Source organism: Anoplophora glabripennis, unplaced genomic scaffold (genome assembly GCF_000390285.2).
Source record: "Anoplophora glabripennis isolate ALB-LARVAE unplaced genomic scaffold, Agla_2.0 scaffold849, whole genome shotgun sequence".
NCBI classification, from domain to species: domain Eukaryota; kingdom Metazoa; phylum Arthropoda; class Insecta; order Coleoptera; family Cerambycidae; genus Anoplophora; species Anoplophora glabripennis.
In genome coordinates this window covers 27,815-49,460 of record NW_019416934.1, presented here as the reverse complement: position 1 = coordinate 49,460, position 21,646 = coordinate 27,815, and the positions used below count along the sequence as shown (strand labels likewise).

General features: G+C 33.6%; 1 protein-coding gene across 6 annotated transcripts in view; it reads left to right on the top strand.

Annotated features, from left to right (window-relative positions):
* Positions 1 to 21,646, top strand: part of LOC108913471 (S phase cyclin A-associated protein in the endoplasmic reticulum) — a 70,256-nt gene that overhangs the window by 27,685 nt on the left and 20,925 nt on the right. For 5 of the 6 annotated variants that reach the window (XM_023455717.1, XM_023455715.1, XM_023455716.1 and 2 more), the window contains exons 1-2: positions 795 to 1,010; positions 19,044 to 19,130. The exons of the other annotated variant lie outside the window; for it this stretch is intronic. In XM_023455717.1, the coding sequence (XP_023311485.1) occupies positions 935 to 1,010; positions 19,044 to 19,130 (163 nt within the window). In that variant the 5' untranslated portion in view covers positions 795 to 934. Of the gene's footprint in view, positions 1 to 794; positions 1,011 to 19,043; positions 19,131 to 21,646 lie in introns of those variants that run through there. 6 annotated transcript variants of the gene reach the window in all.

Below are 21,646 nucleotides of genomic sequence, written 5' to 3'. Positions count from 1 at the left end.
AAAAAAACGGTTTTTCTAAAATAACTAAAAAAATATAGCACGAATTGAAAAATTTTAAATGAGAAAGTTGTAGGTTTCAAAAAGATCTATCGACTGATTTTTTGAATGTATCGATTGCTTTGTTACTTTTCGAGATATATCGAAAAAACCGTTAAAAATCTATTTTCTTCTATAACTCGTTTACATGTACGTGCCCATATTTGCTATTTACTGCAAGCAGTCTCTATAATGCTTGGACTAGAATTTGGAAAACTGTTAATCTTACGCCCTTGTAATATACAACTTTTTTGTTCATTTATGATTACTCTATCTCATTCTGAAGTAATGGCAGTCACGAAAAACACGAAAAATTGGGAGTAATACATTTTAAAATGTAACAAAATATCGTAAAAAGTTACAATACAATGTAAAAAGAAAATATACACTCAAATGCGTAATTCTGCACAACGTTCTATCTGTATCCGCTCATTTACATTTTTTGCAACCATTGCAAATACGGTTTATGTAATGTCTAAATTTTTTCTGCAAGTTTTATTTATATTTTATCGAATTAAGCCCAACAAAAAATGTTTGTAAGGAGGAATTATTGCGGTATCTTGGGCCCCGTACCGCCGCCCCTGGTCCGGTTGGCGGCGCCCGGAGAGGCACGCACATACGGAAGACGTCGGCGTCGCCTTGTCGGCTCGACTCCGCCCGATGTATCGACCGGACGGCGGTGCGCGTCGCGACGCCGCACACCGCCACCTCCGCCACAACACCCCATCGGCTTCTCTATTGCGCTGCGTCAGTTCGACAGGACGTTGATCCTTCCTCAGAGGACCTCTCTCCTGTAGAAAATACCACCCTGTTTTAGACAGCCGGCGCGATTGTAAGTCTATTTTTGTACACTTTTAGAGTAAATTTTAGTGTAGGAAGAGAAGAGAGCACCGCCAAGATGTTGATCGGGCTCGTGAGGGAATCGGTGATGCAGTGCTTCTGCCATACGTGTCGGGCACCCCTACCGGCAACCGGTAAGATTTTTCCTCTAGATTTTGTAGTGTGAGCCTAGAGTCGGAGCGAAAGAGCTTGGGAGAGTGTGTGTGAACGGCTAAGATTTGCTTTACTTCTTTCTACCATTTACAATTTTTTGGTAAGGCGAATCGCAAGTGCAAAAGAGATCAGGAATATTGCAGGTTTTCCTTATAAGCCCGTGTTCAGTTATTAACAATTTAGAAGTAACGGACATTTAAATTAAAATAAAATGTTTTTGGCAATCAACTCAAATGAATAAACTTATTTCGTTTATCATATCGTCATATAATAAGGCAATGGAACTACCATTTTTTTTTCGCCATAAAAAAATATTCAGCTACGCAGATTTGTCGATTTCACCCTGTAACTTTTATATCAGTGCAAATAATTAAATTTTTATGCCGAGTTCCGATTGGAGTACTTTTCAACTTTTTATTATTACGTTAGAAAAGGAAAATAGTTTTTTTCTTTTTCAAATTCTAGAATTTGTTATAAAAAATATTTAGTTGGGAATTAATAATAATGCATAAATAAAATCAATTAGAAATTCCAATTATTAGTAAATAGTTTTATAGACTAAACAATTTATATTGGTAAATGTGATCAAAGTCATAAAATATTATTTCAGTCTGTGTTTATCGAAATTTCCATTATGATTCAGGTATAAAAAGTATATTTTCCAAACGAAAGTTCGCTGGTTTTGTGGCAAATCGTCCGTTTGGCAATGAAAGTTTCCTACCATTTGCCTGAATTGTCAAACTAATGTAGCTACCTCTAGCGAGAGAATTGGAGATTATTGGATTTATAGAATCATACTTACAAAATCGATGCAAAAATCGCTAATCGCAGTTATACCACCTTTATTTTCATATTCTGAGATTCATTATTCAGTTCTTTTAAATATAGATATCTCCGTTTTTTTCTAGTTTTTTACTTCGGAAAGAAAAACGGACAAACTGAATTATCAGATATCTACGTAGTCAAACCGCAACAAGCAATTCAATTCCAGGATCTTTTTTGTAATTTATTAATAGCACTATTAAAGTTATAAAGAAATAATAAATTAAACAACTACTTTAAAAATTATCAAGACTAATAAACAACATCTTGTTTGAAATTATGTTTTGTTTATTTTTAACTCTTTAAGGACAAAAATATCAAATAAAAAGGATTTTAAAGTGTTATATTCCATTAGAATAAATAATCTGGTGGATGCAAATCTGGAGAATATGGTGGCCATGTGATACACCTTGTCTATCTCTTTACAGAAACCAGCATACAAAATTATTTTCACTGACTTTCTATCGAAATAAATGAAATAGACCCCTGAGTTTGGAAACTGATATTAAGAAAAGTTTGGGCCATATATAGCCTCACTATTACTCTATTGTGTGCTAAAATTTCAGTTAATTTCGTTATCCCATTTTTTAGTTATTAATGAAAATGTTGAAAAAATCGCGGTTTCGGCCTACAAAATTGATACCTCTCACTTTAATTCGTCGTAATTTTTTTGTTAATTGATAAAAAAAATCCAAATTTTTACTGACGGTAAGTCGAACTGTTGTCTTTAGTAGTGTGGAGGTCACTTGTCTCAAAACCTCTTGTTTTTTTATTTTTAACATAAAGAGAAAGGAGTGCTATCACAGTAAATATTGCGATCTTTAAAAAAAGAAAAAAAACTGACACAGGTAGTAAATAATTGTAAACAACAATCTGAAAAAAATTGTTAAAATAATACAGTTATAAATATGATATTCTTAAAAACAGTATCGGAATGGTCAATTACGTTCACGGTCCGATGCAGGGTATACAGTATATATAGCCTTTATAACTCTATTATTTTAACAAATTTTTAGTGAGGCTATATATGGTCCAAATTTCAAATTTTTTGCTCCTACGTTTTATTAATATCGGTTTCCAAACTCAGGGCTCTGTTTCATTTATTTCGATAGTGGTTACAAGGTGATACAAGGAACGAATCGTTTGTAACTATGTCACTAAATATTTTAATCATATATTTATTATGAAAAAATGTAGTTTTAATGGTCTACAAATAAAAGTATTGTCCGATTTTTTTAAAAACTTGTGAATCACTTCATATATATTAATTTACATTTAATTTTACCATAAAATGGCAACATTAACTTATTACTGTTCTTTTTGTTTCGGGTGATTGCCGGCAGACGCCAGGTGGCGTTGATTATTGATGTATCGATGGGTCTGAAGGATGTTTGGATTTTATGCTTTGATTAATTGCTTTGGGGTAGGTGAAGGCTGGCTTCTTGTGTTAAATAGAACGTATGTATGCGGGGGTGCGTGCATGAAGCGTTTTTAATTTATTGATAAATCATTATTATCCCTTAATATCGGGGTGAGAAATTTTATTTGAGCGCAATCGTTATTATCGGAAATCGTTTTGAGTTCGTAATTGAAATTGTTACAAATTTACGGTAATACGGGATTGATTTTTTTGTTATGAAAATCATCCTCCAATCGAAGATTCGAGAAACTAGAACTCAAGTGTAAACAAACAATGCAAGTAGATATGTTTGATGTCTGATGATTCATTGATGAAATATAAGATAACCCCAATATCTTAAGTGATGCTGATTATTGCTACGTAGCCAGATTTTTATTTAAAAAAATATTCTCTCTTGTATCAGCCGATATAAGACTGCTTTATGAAATATAAATATTCTTTACGGACTTGGGGCTTAATAAATTTTAGGGGAAGCTTCATCAGTCAAGCTACTTGAGTTCAAGTCACTTGAATTCAAGTACATAATTTTGAAATAGCTTTATTATAATGAACATAATATTTATTTTACTTGAAATATCTTTTCAGGTTTGCTTTAAATTTGCTCTTTTAGCTTTTACTTATGTACGTGATGGTCAACTTGACTTTTGAACTGGTACTTTGGATTCAAATGCTCTGAAGTCAAGTAACTTGATAGATGGAAATAAGGCTGTTAGAAAATCTAGAGCAATAAGCACTACGATTACGATTTATTAACTTAAAGTGATACTTTAATTAAATATTTGGATTTTAATTCCGAAATATTTTCCACATTTTCTGTCTGATTATTTCTTTCTTATAATTATTCTTCCTCTTTTCATCGTCCATCTTTTCTATTTCACACATTTTAGTCTTCTCAGTTGCATATAGTTTCTCCAATCTTCTTACTATATAATTTCGATTATTTCGATAGTTTTGAAGATGTGCGTTATTCCGATATACCGAGGGTTACAAACAATTACGCTGTGGCATTGATTTTTTTTATTCAATGAAAGGTTTTAAAATAAATCACTAACACATAGCACAAGATTATTTAACTAGGTATGGGAAATGGTAATAGACATATTACGTAAACAAAGGTACGGAAACACCTGTCTCTGGGGGAAAGGTGCAAAAGGAATATAACAGCTGTCTGTCATTATAGGCGTACAAGTTTGCATTACAAATTCGCAGGGATCAATGAAGATGGATGGTTTTGATGAGATTTGGGCTGGGGAGAGGAATACATTTCGTGTCGTGGACAATATGGATTCTAGATCTTTTCAAATACGGTCAAACTTTCATATAAATTCTTCCCTACATAACAAAACATATGTTTTGGTTTCATTTCACTCATTTTCAATAGTGGCGTTACCAATAAAATTGGTTTTTAAAGGATCCGTTTTACTTTTATCTGCCCTTGTTGTTCTCGGGCTAGGCGCCCATTGTTAAAACCTCTAGGCTCGCTCTGATGAACATTTAGGTTCTCATTGGTTCTAAGTTCCAAAAACCATATGCTTGAAAACTTTTGTAGAAAGTTAGATTTATTTCTCCTGGTAACTTTTTTGTTTTTCGTTTTTTTTAATTTTCGGCTATTTTTACATGAACTCTTGCAACCGGTAGATCCAACATTTTAGAAATATTTAAGTATATCACTAGTAAGGTAAATTTATTTTGTCTTTAGGTAAATTTTAACATATTTATTGCAAACTGTTATTATAATTTGATTTTTTTAATTATTATGCAATAAAAAAAAATTTAATTTACTTTTTAGAACATAATTAAGCAAAGAAACCATTTTGACCTTTTATATTTATTTCCATAAAAGATCTAGGTATCGCGATACTAAAAGTTTAGGCTTTGTTATACAGTAAAACTTTTACATCGATTTTAATCAAGGACTTGGTTCAATTCCTGTATGTTCATAATTATTTCATATACGTAAGTATATACCGTACATTTAAGCATATATTTCATTAACCATGACAGGAACAGAATTATTCCCAACAATGTAATTTTTATAGAGAATTATTGTATCGGCTATTGTATTTATTTGTTATTCATTCCCATTGTTTAAATGAGGATTTATGAAACACGAAAAGCAAACGTGTCGGGTCGATAGCAGTACATTGTTGTACAGTAATGTCCGTTCGTGTGACTTTATTTTATTTATTTTATAACAATCGTGATTGAAATGATTGCTGCTTCACTTTCGTTTCCACTTCATGCAGTCGAATGAAATGTAGGTATATGAGGTGATAACTTATTCCCAGTATCTTATATCGGTCCACGACCTCGCGTCGCTCTAATGCGACAAGCTGTAATTAATCTGTTTACAATTTAAAGAAAAACACGGCGTTTTCCTCGACAAACAACATAATATTATAATAAACTTTCACGCGATATAAGTAGCGAAAATGTCGTTTGGAATTTCACTTATTCTCGTATATACTTTACGAAATGGGGATGGCCTGATATGGAATTAATGAAATTATTGAGAGAAAAAGTGACGCCTTGGTGTTGTTCAACTCTCGACGTGCTGATTTTCCTCTTCGCTTATCGTCACCGCGGGCAATTACTAATATAGATTGAATTGCAAGCGTTTATAATGAACCAACCCGTTTTACATTTGCCGAGAACGGGTATAATTTGAAATGCAGCAATGTAGTCGACTTGTATGTCGGCAAAATGCGCAATAAATTTTTCAGTTGATATTTTGGTAGATTTTATTAAGTTGTAAGGCATGTGGATCGACCAATTTGAACATTTTTATTTCTATTTCACGAGTAGATAGACAAAAAGTAGTTAAGAACGATTTCCGAGAAAAATTGAACGGTGAACTTAATTCGTTTTTGGTCGAATTTTTGTGATTTAAATTTTGTCAAATAAGTATAATCTATTTTCCCAATGGAGACATTGGTCTTCACCTAGAGATTTACGTTTTGGGTTCCTAATTTTAAAGTCATCCTGTATATTTTAATATACAGGGTGGCCAAATGAAAACGAAACGGAGCCATTTTCAGGAACTGCGTCAAGATTGTAGAAAAACGCTCAGACCCGTCGATTTTAGATTAAAGGGGGACATTCTTTGCTGGTATTTTTGACTCCGCCACTTTCACCCCCAAGCAAGGGTAAGCATCACCCCAAAATATTTAAATGGCATTGGGGGTTGAGTAATATTTCTTTTGAAAGCTCTTACAATTCTCTTTACAACAGACTTTAAATTTTATAATTCCGCCCAATACTTATTAAGAATTTTGATTTTAAAGTTGAAACTTATGTACAAACAATTAGTAACGGTAAAAATGTCAGTCATTCGAGTTAAGTACGCCAATGGTATAAATTTAGTATTTCTTGCGTTACATTGGTTTTTGGCGATTTGTTATCACTTTCGTAAAAAAAACACAATTGTAAAAAACAGAAATGAATGCTATACACACACAATGAACGTAAAATTAGTGGATTCCAAATTATTTTCTAGTATTATTTGGAAGCGTTGGTTGGTAGTTTATTTAATTGTGTTTTTGAAAATTAAACACTATGGTTTATTCCATTGCGGAAAGGGTAGATATCATTTCGCTTTACTTTATGAACAATAAATGTGCGAATAGAACAGCTCAGCTATTTAATGAACAACATCAAGATCGACATGTCAGGAGGAAGTATGTTCTAGAGTTAGTAAAAAAATTTCAAGAGACAGGGAACGTAGCCAATAAAAAACGAGAAATTGAAAAACCTATAGTTAATGAAGCTAGTGAAGTTGCAGTTTTGGGACAAGTTCATCTTGATCCTACATTAAGTACGAGGCAGCTGGCATCTGTGTCTGGGATCAATCGAACTAGCATACAAACCATTTTGAAGAAGAATAAATTCCATCCATACAAAATACATTTAGTCCAGGAACTTCATGAGGATGATTATGACCGCCGTTTGCAATTTTGCGAAATAATGAGTGAGCGAGCAGGGAACGATCCACAGTTCCTTTTTAACATCTGTTTTTCTGATGAATGCAGTTTTTTCTTGAACGGGACGGTAAATCGTCACAATTGCCGCTATTGGTCCGATTCAAACCCAAGAGTTTTTCACGAGGTGCATACACAGCAACCGGAAAAATTAAATGTATGGGCTGAAATTTTCGGTGACCGGCTGGTGGGTTCTTGTTTTCTACCTGGTAATTTGACTGGCCAAATGTATTTGCAATTACCGGAAGACGCTATTGACCCTGCCTTGACTGATATTATTGAAAATGTTCCAGAGTATGATGAAGATCATTTGATTTTTCAACAGGACGGTGCTCCTCCGCATTATGCGTTAATTGTGCAGTATTTGGACCAACGTTTTCTACGGAATTAGATTGGAAGAAGAGGCAGCATTGAGTTGCCTCCACGATCACCGGATTTATCGCCCCTTGATTTCATTTTGTGGGGATACCTAATGAGTAAAATCTATAAAACACAGCCAGCGTTGTGAAATTTTGGAGTAAGTATTATATACAAGGTGTAACTTAAGTGGAGTCAGTTTTTTAGTAATATACACGGGTAGTAGTACACGTTCCACTGAATACGAATCCGAAATTATCTTTTTTTAATCAAATAAAAAATTCAGTTATAATTAGTTTTTTAAAATACACAAAAATAGAAGAAATACATGAATTGTTGACAATCCACAGTGCACGCGGAGGGAGGTAGTGCAGGTTAACTAACGGTGAAGAAGCGAAGGGGGGGGGGGGTCAGTTTTCCGTATTTGAAGACAGTATATATCTAACTGAATTTGAAGTTATATTTAAATAGAAAACAATTTGTTATTAAATTCCAAACGAATTCCGTATCCTGAGGTCCATATAGTTAAAAGTGACAGGTTACACATTTAAGAGATTATGCGAGCTTTGAGTGTCAATACAGTAATATTGGACTGGAACATTATTTATCATACTGCTTGAGTTTTTTGCCAGGTTACTTGTTAAGTACTAGTTGTGTGGTGAACACCTACTCGCGTTCGAGGCGAGTGCTGTCACATTTTTGGTATTTCAGAAAAAAATTAGAAATAAATGTTTTGGTACCCTCTTTAAGGGATTGAGATTTTTTGATATGAAAGACCTTATTTTTCAACAGGGAATTACTCCCTGAATTTTTTTGCGCTTATTTATTTACACCCTGTATATAGAAGCTTCGATCTTATAATTCGAGGTTGGTAATAGAAATTTTGTCCCCAACTGACGGTACTTTATCAATCTAGGAACTTCAAACGCCTATTGCCTATAGCCCCAACTACTTTCATCATCGAACAACGTCCGTACCCTATCTCTTACTAAAGTGACCCCAAACTCTTTGTCTGCAAAAACCCGGATATACACGACAAACTCACGTACGGTTTGTTTGCTTTGTCCGGTATTTAATTAAACTAGGTTAGGTTTTGTCCCGATGTCTCGTTCGCAAGCCATTGTGAAGTGTACAATACTCTTCATTTACCCTTGACAAAAAAAGGCTTCCTGTTCGTTCTAATAAACTCCAGGGCCCTATGAAGTCGTCTATATCGATCTGAACGGTCCCCCACTTGACGTCTGAGTGGCGACACTTAAGGCGTCTATGCGAAGGGACAGGTACCACAAGTGAAGGGTTTGGAAACCTGTAAAGGGTTAGTTAAGATTGGTTTCTCTTTTTCTTGTCTATTTATTTTCAAATTGATTAGTGAATTCCCTCCAAACGAAAGACAAAAATTGCATTAAAAATTTACACAAGTGCAGCACAGCTGACTGTATAAAAAAATATGGCTAACCACAATTTGTGTCATATCTTAAAGTGAAGTCCTTAGATCAGTTAAAAAAAAACGATAACTAAAGTCACTTTTTTATAAAAGAAATTGCCAAAAACTAGGTTTTAGATCAGTTTTTCTTTTTTTTTTTGTATGTAGGAAAAATTTAAATTTTATTTGTTTTAAAAATTCGCCCATTATATTGCACCGATTAAATCACGCCTTTATTTTACAGAAAAAATGAGAAAATTCTTTTGCTAACTTCTGAGAAACCATAATCCTTTTCAAAATTTTTTATTAAAAGCGCCATATTAGAATTATTTGCTGAACAAAATGGATGAGAATGGATTTTACAATTAACTGAAACGATGCAGGATATTATTCATCTTGTAAAATTAGAAAACAATTGCTATGTAGATTCCCAAGATATGGCTCAAACAAAAAATAAAATTAATATTTTGAGTTGAAGCCCTGACTTTATTAACAAATTGTATTTAAAGCATTATATTTATTACAATTTTGTTAAATCACTTGTCACTTTCTGTTTTGATATATAGGATACATATAATTGTTAAATAGATATTAACAATTTTATTCCATGTGGCAAAAATTTTTCAACAGACTGACAGCAGTGTTTTGATAATGTTTGGTTCTAGCATAATTTCTTGAAAATTGCCTTTCCCTACTCGTTTTTACTCTTATTTAAAAAAAAAAACTACGAGTCTTCCTGTCTATATGATCACGTATATTTCTGATTTTTTCTTCACATTTCTGTAGATTTTTCGTAATTCTTAAAAGGGCTGTTATTTTCACTTGTGATAGCGCAGAGTCCAGTTTTAGTACAACATTTTTCTAGTCCTTATTGCTCAGTTTTTGACTTAATAAAATCCGTACAATTAAAAAAAAATCAAAATCAAAAGTTCAAAATTAGACTCCAAGGATTGTATTTTGGTCGGATTTCCGACTGTAGGCCTCTTAATTAATGCCTTCATTGGCTAGATCGGGCTTGATGTCTGTTTCCTACTTATTTCGCTTGAATAGAAGGGGAGTGTAATGTGCTTGAAGCACGCGTACAAGTTGCTATAACCATAAATTAGTCAATTAGGTACGAAAGTTCGGCTGTAATAACGTTGACATTTTTATACACGATCTAGGGCTAGGGGATGATAGCGATAGTACGGACTTTATTTATTCTGTTTGATTGCTCATATACAGAGTGACCCCGAAAGATTAGAAGCACCTTTGGTCAACATAAGACGAAGACCACCTTTAAAAAATTTTACTACTGTTTCTTCTGATTAAAAAATTTCGATACTGCCATTCGAAAGATGACATTTAGCCCAGTCAGTATAGACATGAAACAACCTGTTTCGGGAAAAAATACTATTAGAAGTTTTTTTGCAGAATATTGTTCGGAAACCTGTTATAAACAAAATATGAAAAAATCAACTCGAGACTAGTTGGGAAACTTTGTTAAAACAATGGTCAAGTGGTTTTTTGACTCGCGTAAAAAAACTGTTATTCATAGAGAAAAAAGGTTTATACAAAAAAGGTAGGTATTAAATAAATCTATAAAATAAGACAAGTCCCATTAAGTTCCAATAATTTGTTTATGCGCAAGAGCTCAAAAATGGTCGAAAATGTCCCCTTTCTTCAATTGCTAATAATTAATGCAATTTTCATCGCAGACATTTGTAATTTAGGATTTTTTAGTCTTTTTATACCCTTAATAAGTGGTAAAAATTTCAGCCCGAAAGCTTCATTGGTTTGGTGTTGGCGGAATTTGTTATCTAAGAAGATGCTATTTTCAATTAATTTTTCCCAAACTCACAGGCGTTTACACAGTCATTTTTAAACAAATTAAATTTGAAAAATTAAATTGTCAGTAAATGCATATGTCAATAACTATTTAGGTACAAAAACAACTAATGATCGAAACTCTACAACGCTTGTGAGCTTGAGAAAAATGAATTGAAAATAGCATCTTCTTAGATAACAAATTCCACCAACGCCAAGCTAATGAAGCTTTCGGGCTGAAATTTTTACCACTTATTAAGGGTGCAAAAAGCCTCAAAAATCCTGGATTACAAATGGCGATGAAAATTGCATTAATTATTAGCAATTGAAGAAAGGGGACATTTTCGACCATTTTTGAGCTCTTGCGCATAAATGAATTATTGGAACTTAATGGGACTTGTCTTATTTTATAGATTTATTTAATACCTACCTTTTTTGTATAAACCTTTTTTCTCTATGAATAACAGTTTTTTTACGCGAGTCAAAAAACCATTTTTCCATAACTTTGACCATTATTTTAACAAAGTTTCCCAACTAGTCTCGAGTTGATTTTTTGATATTTTGTTTATAACACGTTTTTGAACAATATTCCGTAGAGAAACTTCTAATAGTATTATTTTCCCGAAAAAAACCCATAATGACTAGCCTAATTTTTTCACGAATTTAAAAAAAGTTAAAAATCCTGAATATGACAGATTGAATGCTCTTAGTATGTTTGATATAAAAACAAAATTGAAACTAAACAAATGAAACTGCATAACTTTTTCTCATTGTTTCATTTCAGGCTCAAAATGATTTTGACACTTAAATTGGAAACTTTGTTGAAATAATGATTGCATTATTAACTTGAAATATTCTAATGTTAGTTTTTTCAATATTCCAAGACTCCTAAGCCTTTTCATCGATATCCGTTTCATAAGGAACCTTCGACTGCCTCTCTATTCCCTATCTCGGTCGTTTTCAATTCGTCCTGTTCGTCCCAGGATGAAAAAGGACATTTTGACCTGGAATTCCCGACGTCTGTCCGTGTCCGCCGCAATGAGATGAGTCATCCACCCCGATCACTGTTGCTGGGCGGACGGCAAGGGCGCCAAAGGGCGCCGGGACGGCTCGAGGGGACGCATTCCTGTCGGTCGTCGTCGGCCCCGCTATGCGGATCCGGGAGAAGCCCGGATTCCTGCGTTGATCACGAATGCATGGCAACAGCCCGCTGCCGAGGGTGCCGATAGCTGGAAATCCGAGAATTTAGTTAATTGAGTTACTTTAGCAATAGATTTCGTGAAAATAAAAGAGTTGTGCATGAAGTTGCTTGTAGGGGTGGTTTCTTCAACCCCTTGCAACTGAAGGGAAAGATCAAGAGATGATTCAGTCAATGCCTGTTCAATAGTGGGAAAAATGTACATAATTAATTTTTTTAATTTTTTCACCATTTTTAAGGGAAAAAATGCAAACTTTTGGTCAGCTCCTTTGAAGCACCACAAATCCGCAAAGACATATCTTTTTACATAAAATCTTTTAATTTTCAACAAGGATTCATTTTAATTTTTTCATGTATATGATACAGTTAAAATGATTGATGTGTCAAAGATGAAGTTTTTTTCTGACCATTCAAAATGCCGTTTCAATCAATCTGAAACGTACAGTACTTACTAGATTAAAAGCAATGTATGAGCTCTAATTAGATCGTCAGGAAATTTCATGATTATTACGTTCTCAACACATGACCTACTCTTTTTTTTTTAATCTTCATCTCATTTTGTTAGTCACGACAGAAAAAGATTAGAGTAGGTACGAGGCCACAGACTGAGTGGGTTAACTTTGTCTGTAGTGACTAATACACAATTATACAACCCGTGTTGCAAAAAATTATATAACGCCTCTACATTAGTTTTCTTAATGCTTCAAGTTTGGACACGCAGCAGAAGTTGTAACTAATATTTCTAAAACGATTTGTAAACAGGAAACGAAAACATCCGACGGATTGTTAAAATTAAAAAGAATTCCGTTATTTTTAAAATTAAGAAAAAAAGATGGATACGAATGGTATGAAGATGTAAGAATATTATTTGAATAATTTAACAAAACTAAATATTTTTCTTAACTGGTCTTTTATCGCCAGTTTCTGCTCCCCGTTTTACCAATTTTGGGATGATATAACCCCCGACGTCACAGATATACCGTAACAGAGGGTTACATTATATTACAGATAAAAATGAGCGAAAGAAAAAGATCTAGGGACATCAAAATAGATAGCCAAAGGAAACAAAGTAATTTGGCTAGATAGAGGATCATCTGATATATTTAAAAAAAAAACACGACCCAGTTGATAAGACTTCATAACTTCGTTATGTACAGATTGCGGCGGTATTGAAGGTAGATCCGATACATTTCAATATTCTAAGTGAGTTCATATATTTGGCTCGATACTGGTAAACATGAACAAACTTTGTAATCCAAACAAATCAAGTGCTTTGACCCTGATAATCTAATAGTAACATATTTACTCCCAATGTGGAAAATAACTTAATTCCTGTTGTACATATATTACACATATATACTGGGTGTCCCGAAATTCATGCTACAAAATTTGGTCATAGATTCTTAAGACAAATTTAGGAGACCCGTATTTTTTCTTTTTGCCAACTGGCCCCCTCTTTCGTAGTTACAGCCCTCTGAAATCTGACCCTTTTTTATATCTCAAAACCATGTTGTACGAGAATCACTAAATTTGGTACACAGGGGTTTTATAATATGTGGAATCTCACAGTGCTTCGCTTTTTGGCGAGAAACCCCCTTAAGACATTTTTTCATGGGCCCCCTTGTCTTTGGAACCAGAAAAATTTGGTTGCAAATTTGATTTTTTTTAAATTATTAGTTAGCTAGAAAGCCATTGAATTTAGAAACTTTTTTGTCTCTTGATATTTTTTTCGTAAAACGCAATGTTTTTGAGGAAAATAGCGAATCACGATATGCATTCGATCAGATTTTGACATATTTCTCGAAAACTTTGCGTTTTACGAAAAAAGTGTTTCTAAACGAAAAAAAAGTTTCTAAATTTAATGGCTTTCTAGTGAACTGATAATTTTTAAGAAATTTAAATATGCGACTAAATTTTTTTGGCTCCAAAGACAAGGGGGCCCACGAAAAATTGTCTTAAAAAACAAAGCACCATCAGATTCCTCATGTCATAAAACCCCTGTGTAGCTTTAGTCATTCTCGTACAACAGAGTTCTGAGATATAAAAAAAATATTATTCTTAGAGGCGGACTTCAGGGGGCTGTAACTCCGAAAGATGGGGCCACTTGGAAAAAATAAAAAATACGGGTCCTCTAAATTTGTCCTTAAGGATCTGTGACCAAATTTTGTTGTATGAATTTCGGGACACCCTGTATATATTACTGCGAAAAATGAATGTATTTCAACATTTTTATAATTTAGATGGATTTTGTTAATCTACCATTGTCTTATTAATAGTGCGATTTCTTGTTTATTTATAAAACGCTAGCTTTAATATTGTTTCCTACCTACGGGGTGATCTAGTAACACCTCTTTCGACGTTCGTATATTAGTTCTCAAAATAATCAATTGGAAACTCTTTTCTAGACCACCACGTCTTGTATTTAACTGAATTTGCTTTATGTGGAAATGTATTTCTGTTTTTTTTTTATTTAATATAGGTACTGACTTTTATTCATTGTACTGTAATGTAATTCGTCTGTTTCGTATCTGTTCGATATTTTATTTATAGCATTTTTCATAAAATCACATGTTGCAGGTTAATATCCTGTGATTTGATCGATAAATCTAAAAATATATTTAATTTACATGCACTTGGATCTGGTTCTAAAAATTACATGTTTCATATCCATTTCAAGTAAATTGTTAATAATAAAATTCATCTAGAAATATTATATACAGGGTGTTTCATGACGAAGTGTACATTCTGTAATAGAGTTGCGAAATGACCAGTTAAAAATATCTTGGATAAACATTTAGAGATATACTAAGTGATTCTTGATAGAATTTGTTGTAACTGTAACTTTCGATCTAATTGTTTGAAATGAACTTAACTTTGATACACGCCATATACCTACCAATGAAGGCCAACAGTCGCTTAGAATTTAAAAAAAAATCCAAAGCCTACTAAGAAAATTTCTATATTTTTGTGTATATTTTTTCTGCTATTTCTTGTAGCGTACTGAAAGTATATGAATAGTGAGAAAAATCACACATTACATTTTTCTTAACTATTGAATTAACAGTTAAACTTTGGTATAGTATTTCCGATCTCAATTGAAGACTAAAGAGCTAGGCAGTATGTACCAGGTTTGGTCGCTACGCAGCAACACGGCATTGAAATATTTGAAAAACTTGTTCCCATATTTATTTAAAAATACCCATATACTGGTCTGGTCGAACTAAACGTGAAGGTGGTAGAAATGTATACACCCAGTTGAAGAATACGCGCGCTGGTAAACGGAGAACAAACGCAGCCGCACTGGGCGACTGGCCATAAATTTCAGTTGTTGACAAATTGCCTAACAGTGCAGTGCAGTATTGCCGAGAAGTAATATATTTTAATGAAAATGTACATGTTTTTTGATATGTGATAATCAAAATTTACCATCAGTATAATAAAATAGTTGGAGGACATAAATAATTAAAATATGTTATTGGCCAAATGAACATTAGACATTTTCTACACATTATATACAAATTATTATTTTTTTACCTTTAGCAGAAAACTTTTTATGGACGCCTATGAAACTCATTAAATTTTATTGCAAGGCGTTTTTATACATGTTCAACTCACTTCGGAAAGACTATAACACTTTTTAATCAACTTTTCAGTATTCCAAAAGGGAAAACTGCCAATGTTTTAATACTTCATTTCAGTAGAAATAGCATCACTTCTTCTCACTGTACTTTTACAAGTGCAAGTACATATATAGTTTTTTTACTACTTTACTTACGGTATACTATACGAAATAGTAAAAAAATGTACAGGTATATAGGATAAACTTGTCGAAGTACAAAGGAATAGGAACTTTTCCGGTACAGCTCCGTAATTTTAACTTCAAGTCTGTTGTCCTTCAATATCCTTTCATATGGTTTAGAAGCTATACCTAAAATAAGTTTTTATTAACATTAAAATGTAGATCAACCACTATTTTTTAAATATCGGCCTAGGTATATGTTGGTTTTGTAGATTTAGAAACTATTTTGAAAATCTCGATTACGTGCTTTTAAATTCTATAATTTTGTAATTTTATTTTAAGTTTTGAGAAAAAAACGTGTTTTAGGGAACGTTTGGTGACAAAATTAATAAATAAGCTAAACGGGGTCATAATTGACAATGTCAGGCGACTCGCAGAGATCGAACACCTCGTTAGATCCGCTAACAAGAAAGTAATCAAATTATCTGAAATTAACTTATTTCCCTAATTCCATTTGATGTAATTGGATTTGCGACGTCGCTTTACCTAAAGCGTAACCGTTTGAAACGTCGCTTTTTTTTCCCCGTCGCGTCGCTCGCTGTCCCGCTCTATTTTCATAAATCCTCAGTGCAAACTCACTTGTGGCTTGTGCGAGCACGAATACGACACAGCCGACCTCGATTCCCAGTTCAAATAAACCACAAAGCCGGTCTCTGCCTTATTTGGATTTTAAGTGGGAACAAAGAAGTCAGAGCCTGTCACGAGGTGACTTTCTGTTTTGGGCCCTTGCGGGTTCGAGGAATATCCGTTCTTGCGGCGTGCGCCGTCGTTTGGGAGATGTTATTGAATGTCGTGGAAAGATCGATGATATATTGTCATGCTGTCATGTACTCGCAGTTTTTCGATGTCTCTCTCTCTCTCTGCTGAAATGATTCTTCTTGAGTCGGGACGATTTGTCGCCATTAATTTTGGAAAATACACTCAAAAAAAGAACTTGGTAATATTTTGTCGACTTTGCCTTACACGATAAATAATTTTAAAATTTCCTCTTTCAACTGATGTCTATATCACTGTCTTTTAGGCTTTGCCTTGTCTAGCACTGATTATTTACAATAAATGAATGTGCAATTTATGACATATAGAGGTTATGCAATGCAATAACAATAAGGCCAGGTTCCGTTTCTGGTTAGTATACTGCAAGGTACCAAGGTCGACGTTCAATCCCATGCCATGATCAGTCCGTAGAGGTCCTGTAGCAAAGTCCGCCTGAGGTTTGGACAATTGGCCTCTTTGGATTTTTATTACAAACGTCAAATTAATTTATCGTAATTGTCATTCTTATCGCCAATTTTAACAATATATCGAAGCAAGCAAGTATTTTCGGATAATGTTGGTTGATATGTACTTGTTTTATATTCTCGAATGTTTTTTTTTTACTCGCGCTTGTAATAAACTCTCCATACTTGACTGCAATGCGGTAACTCGCAATCTTAAATGAAAAATAATTTCAATTATCATATTAAGTATTTTTTGGTGACCTATAAATGCAAACATATCTTAAAGTTGAATGCTCTGGCAACGGTTTTTATATTTTGGACAAGTATTTAAATTCGGACCTTCACTTTCTTGTTCCTAAAAAAGTAGCTATCCGCAATTTTAATGAACCGAACCGTTAAAGCAACTAAAATTAGCTTCCTAAACGATTCACATTACATTAGGACACTGTCCTCGGCCAGATGAGTCATTGAACTACTCCATGTTTGCGTTATTGTCAAGATTGCCAAATAGGTAAAGGAGGATATAAATGTATGATGTGAAAAAATTATTTTTCATTCCAGTTCTCTTCCTTTTTGGCATGTATTTCAGATTTGACCGATGATGTAATGTCTTTTTGTTGTATCTCTATAAGAAGATAATTACTTAAACTTAATAATTTAAATACGGTCGTTCAATTGTTTCAAAAGATTTATGTAAGATATTTAACATGTTTTTGTTCATTGTTTGGTGTTTACCCGTTTTGTGATAAAGAAATACCAAACATTTAATTCCAAGACCAACAAGAAGAGCAAGAGTATAGCTGCCGTTTGTAATTTGCTTAAAATTGCTTAAGGATGCACCAAATATAGGAAAAAATATTTTTGTTGAACTACCACGTATAAATTAATGTTTTTTTTTCTGAAATAATAAATATACAGAATTGAAACGGGAGGTTGTAAATTCCCCCAGTTGTATCACCGTCCATTACCGACTCTAAAATTGTCAAATTAACCTGGATTTCTCCTCCACGGAATTTCGGAAATTAAACATAAGACCGAGCTGAAAAATTCGTCGGATCCAATTAAGCGAGACTCCGAATGGGATTCGGAAGGGGGCGCCATTAACACTCTCTTATAATTATTGTTAGGCGGAGTTAATGGGCCGGCTTAACGACTTTTCGGGCTGTTAACAGTATATCAAGTGAATCGGTGGAGATTTTATCGGCTGTAGAAAAGTTACGGGATCGTTACCGGTGATTGCTCGCCGATCGTACCTGTGGAAAGTTGGTGCCGTTCTGATATCGTTTGATTGATTTTTAATTTATAATTAGATGTACAAGCATGATTCAGAACTTATCCCAAAGAAAATAGATGGGTAAGGGTGTGCAAACGCGATATATTAAAGTCAATAAAATTATTGTGTAAACAAAAAAAAACTTATAGGACATCAGCAGAATAGCACCACCGTGTATCGATTTCGGGAGGCGTCCTTTGGTGTGGAAGATACTATTCCATCTCTCCGCAGCGTTATTACCCAACTGTTTGTCTGCGGCATTAAATTATTCCTCTCCCCCAAATTTCGGGACATAAATTGGGATTTGACGACGGCGGGTCTGCCGAACTTCTACGGCATCCGTATCACGTTATTGCTAAGACATCCCCCCATCTCCCCCATTTCCAGGCTGTTGACACCGCTGTTGCGGTTGTTCTAAGGACGGCTGGTATAAAATTACACGCGTATCATCCAGCTAGATCGCCTCTGTAATATTATGATCAGTCGGTACATTTTTAAAGCATATTCGGTTTTGTAAATATATTTTTTTAAGTATATTTGCGTGGGATATACACGAGGTATACCCGATTTGAATCCAATTGACTTCGCTCTTGGTGTAACAGAACGAGAAGGATAATAATGATTTTGTGCGAATATTTAGGTGTAATTGAGGTGAAAGATTGTTTTTTGATAGAGAATACAGTGTTTTTGTTGTAAAATCAGTATTTCCCGAATTTTTACAGTTCATAGGACACAAATTCCAATAACGAAGGTAAAAACGAAACCAAGGACGACGATAGCGAACCAGCCAAAAAGGGTACAGTTTGTTAGTAAGTAGAAACTACAGTATACCCTTTAGCTTTTTTGGTTTATTTTTTACTCGTACATTTTTAGAGGATTTTATTTTGTAGCGTTGAAATTTAAATTTTTGTGTTTAGGTTTATTATTTAAAGCATTATATAGCATTTATATTTTTTGCTTTTTTTAATTTTATACCTAAGAATATTTAACGTCCAATAGCAATATATTGAATGCAGAACGCTGCAACCACTTGCATTTTTTGTATTGTAGACGTATTCACTAGAATTCTACTGCAGTGTCTGATTCAGACCGGTAGTTGGCAGTATTAAAAAATTGGCAAAGTGCCATCTGCCTTCCTTTGCACGATTCACGAATTTTAAATGTAAATGCTCATTTATATGTTTATGTTATACAGGGTGAGTCAGTTTTTTGTAGTAGGATTTTAACAGTTTATCGAGAATCATTTTTTAATAAGAAACGTTCCTATAAACGTAGGTCTTAGAACGCTTCGTTTGTGAGATATAGGGTGTTGAAAACAAACTTTTTTTAAGAATTTTTCTTAATATCTCTAAAAGACCAACATATATTGGTAAAATTGAAAGAGAGCTGTTTTGTTCAGAATTGATTAAAAAATTTTAAAATGATGTTATTTTCCAGAAAAATCCACGGGCGTACGAATTATTTTTTTAAAGGGGGCAGTAACCCACCTCAGGCACGTCACTGGTGGGTGAAATGGATAACAGATATCTTTGTTTTATTCAACATAACTAATGTATTATTAATAGCAAATTTCAGTTTAATATATGTTGGTCTTTTAGAGATATTAAGAAAACTTAAAAAAAGTTTGTTTTCAACACCCTATATCTCACAAACGAAGCGTTCTAAGACCTACGTTTATAGGAACTTTTCTTATTAAAAAATGAATCTCTATCAACTGTTAAAATCCTACAACAAAAAACTGACTCACCCTGTATGTATATGCTTACATTTTTCGGTTCCGTTCCAATAAAAAGAAAATTGAAAACGGCATTGGTGTTATTCTGACTTCAAGTCCGCTTTGTCAAATGGGGGCAGATATACCGGATGTATTTTTTAACCTGAAACTTCCGGTCTAAAAACAACCCCCGGACGAAAAATATCTGTCCGGAAAAAGGAAATATCGCAGGGTTCAGTGGTATATCTGTAAATTGCCGGAAAAGGGAGTTGTGTAGTACAGGGTGATCCAAATTAAATTCCCACAATGATTAACTTCGTTATTATTGAATCTGCAAAATTAATTGAATGACCTAAAAACTAGAACAAATAAAAATTGTGTTTGCGAGATATTATTTGATGAAATTACATTTTTTAATAAGGTATACCACGTGTATTACGTCATATTTGAATAAAAATATAAATCACATTAAATATGGCCCAAAATCTATAAATATTATGCCTGTTCGTGTGACTTTATAGGTTACGATTGTTCTTTTTTATTTTGATAAAATTGCCAATTTATTATCGGAATCCTATTTGAATAATTGTCCCATTAAGTCACGGCATAATTGTTTAAATTTATTGCGTTTTTCCGTAGCAAAGAACGTAATAAATATTACCCCTTTCACACTGCGGAGAAGATGGTCAAACTTTGCGTGAGAACGTCTCTGTTCTGGAAGTTTTAACGGAATATCATCGACAGCGGAACGATCTATCAGAAAATAGAAATAAAACGAAATTCAAGGCTCGAGGGAATTTTCGTGTGGCACTCTGCCATAAATACCACACAGCTGTCTTAAAAGCTGAAATTGTCTAGACGCATTGCGGATCCAGGTTTGACACACATCAATGTCGACCTCAAATTTTTCCTTAAGGGGTCTTAGAAACACGACCCAGAACTGGCAATATTATTTTCTTTCCATGAGATTTTCACGTTTTTAAGAATCATGCCAGAAAAAACAACAGATAAAATTAGAAAAAAAATCTTTAATTGTTTCGGCAATATTTATTTCTTGAATATTTTGTTTGCTACGATTTGTACGGGGTGTAAATTTAAGTGGTGGGTCAGTTTTTTTTACAAATAATAGTATCAAATAATCTCTAGTTTTGTAGTTTTGCTAACTATACGAGATTAATCCTCAGTAAATAAAACAGCAACAAAATGAAATCGTGATCAGTTTAAATTTAAACAGAATCCGATGCTATATTGCCGTCTCTGAAATGCCGCTACTGCTAGTTGATTTCACACCTGGCATGATGTGACGGGATGGCAAACGGGTAAAAAATAAACTGCCATGTTAATTTTGCAAAACGGGTACGCCCAAATACGACATTACTTCTTCATTCTGTTACGTTTATGTTTTAGTACGATTCAAGAAAGGGTTGATATGGTTAGAGCCTATTTCTTGTCAGGAGAAAACGATGCTGTTGCAAGAAGATGAACATTTTTTAAATTTAACTGTCTAAAATTGATGTTTAGGTATTAATTACGAAAATTCCTCATTTTTTCAATTATTGCATATTAAACTACGGCATAGTGAAGGGGTTTTCAAATGCATTTCACTTAAAA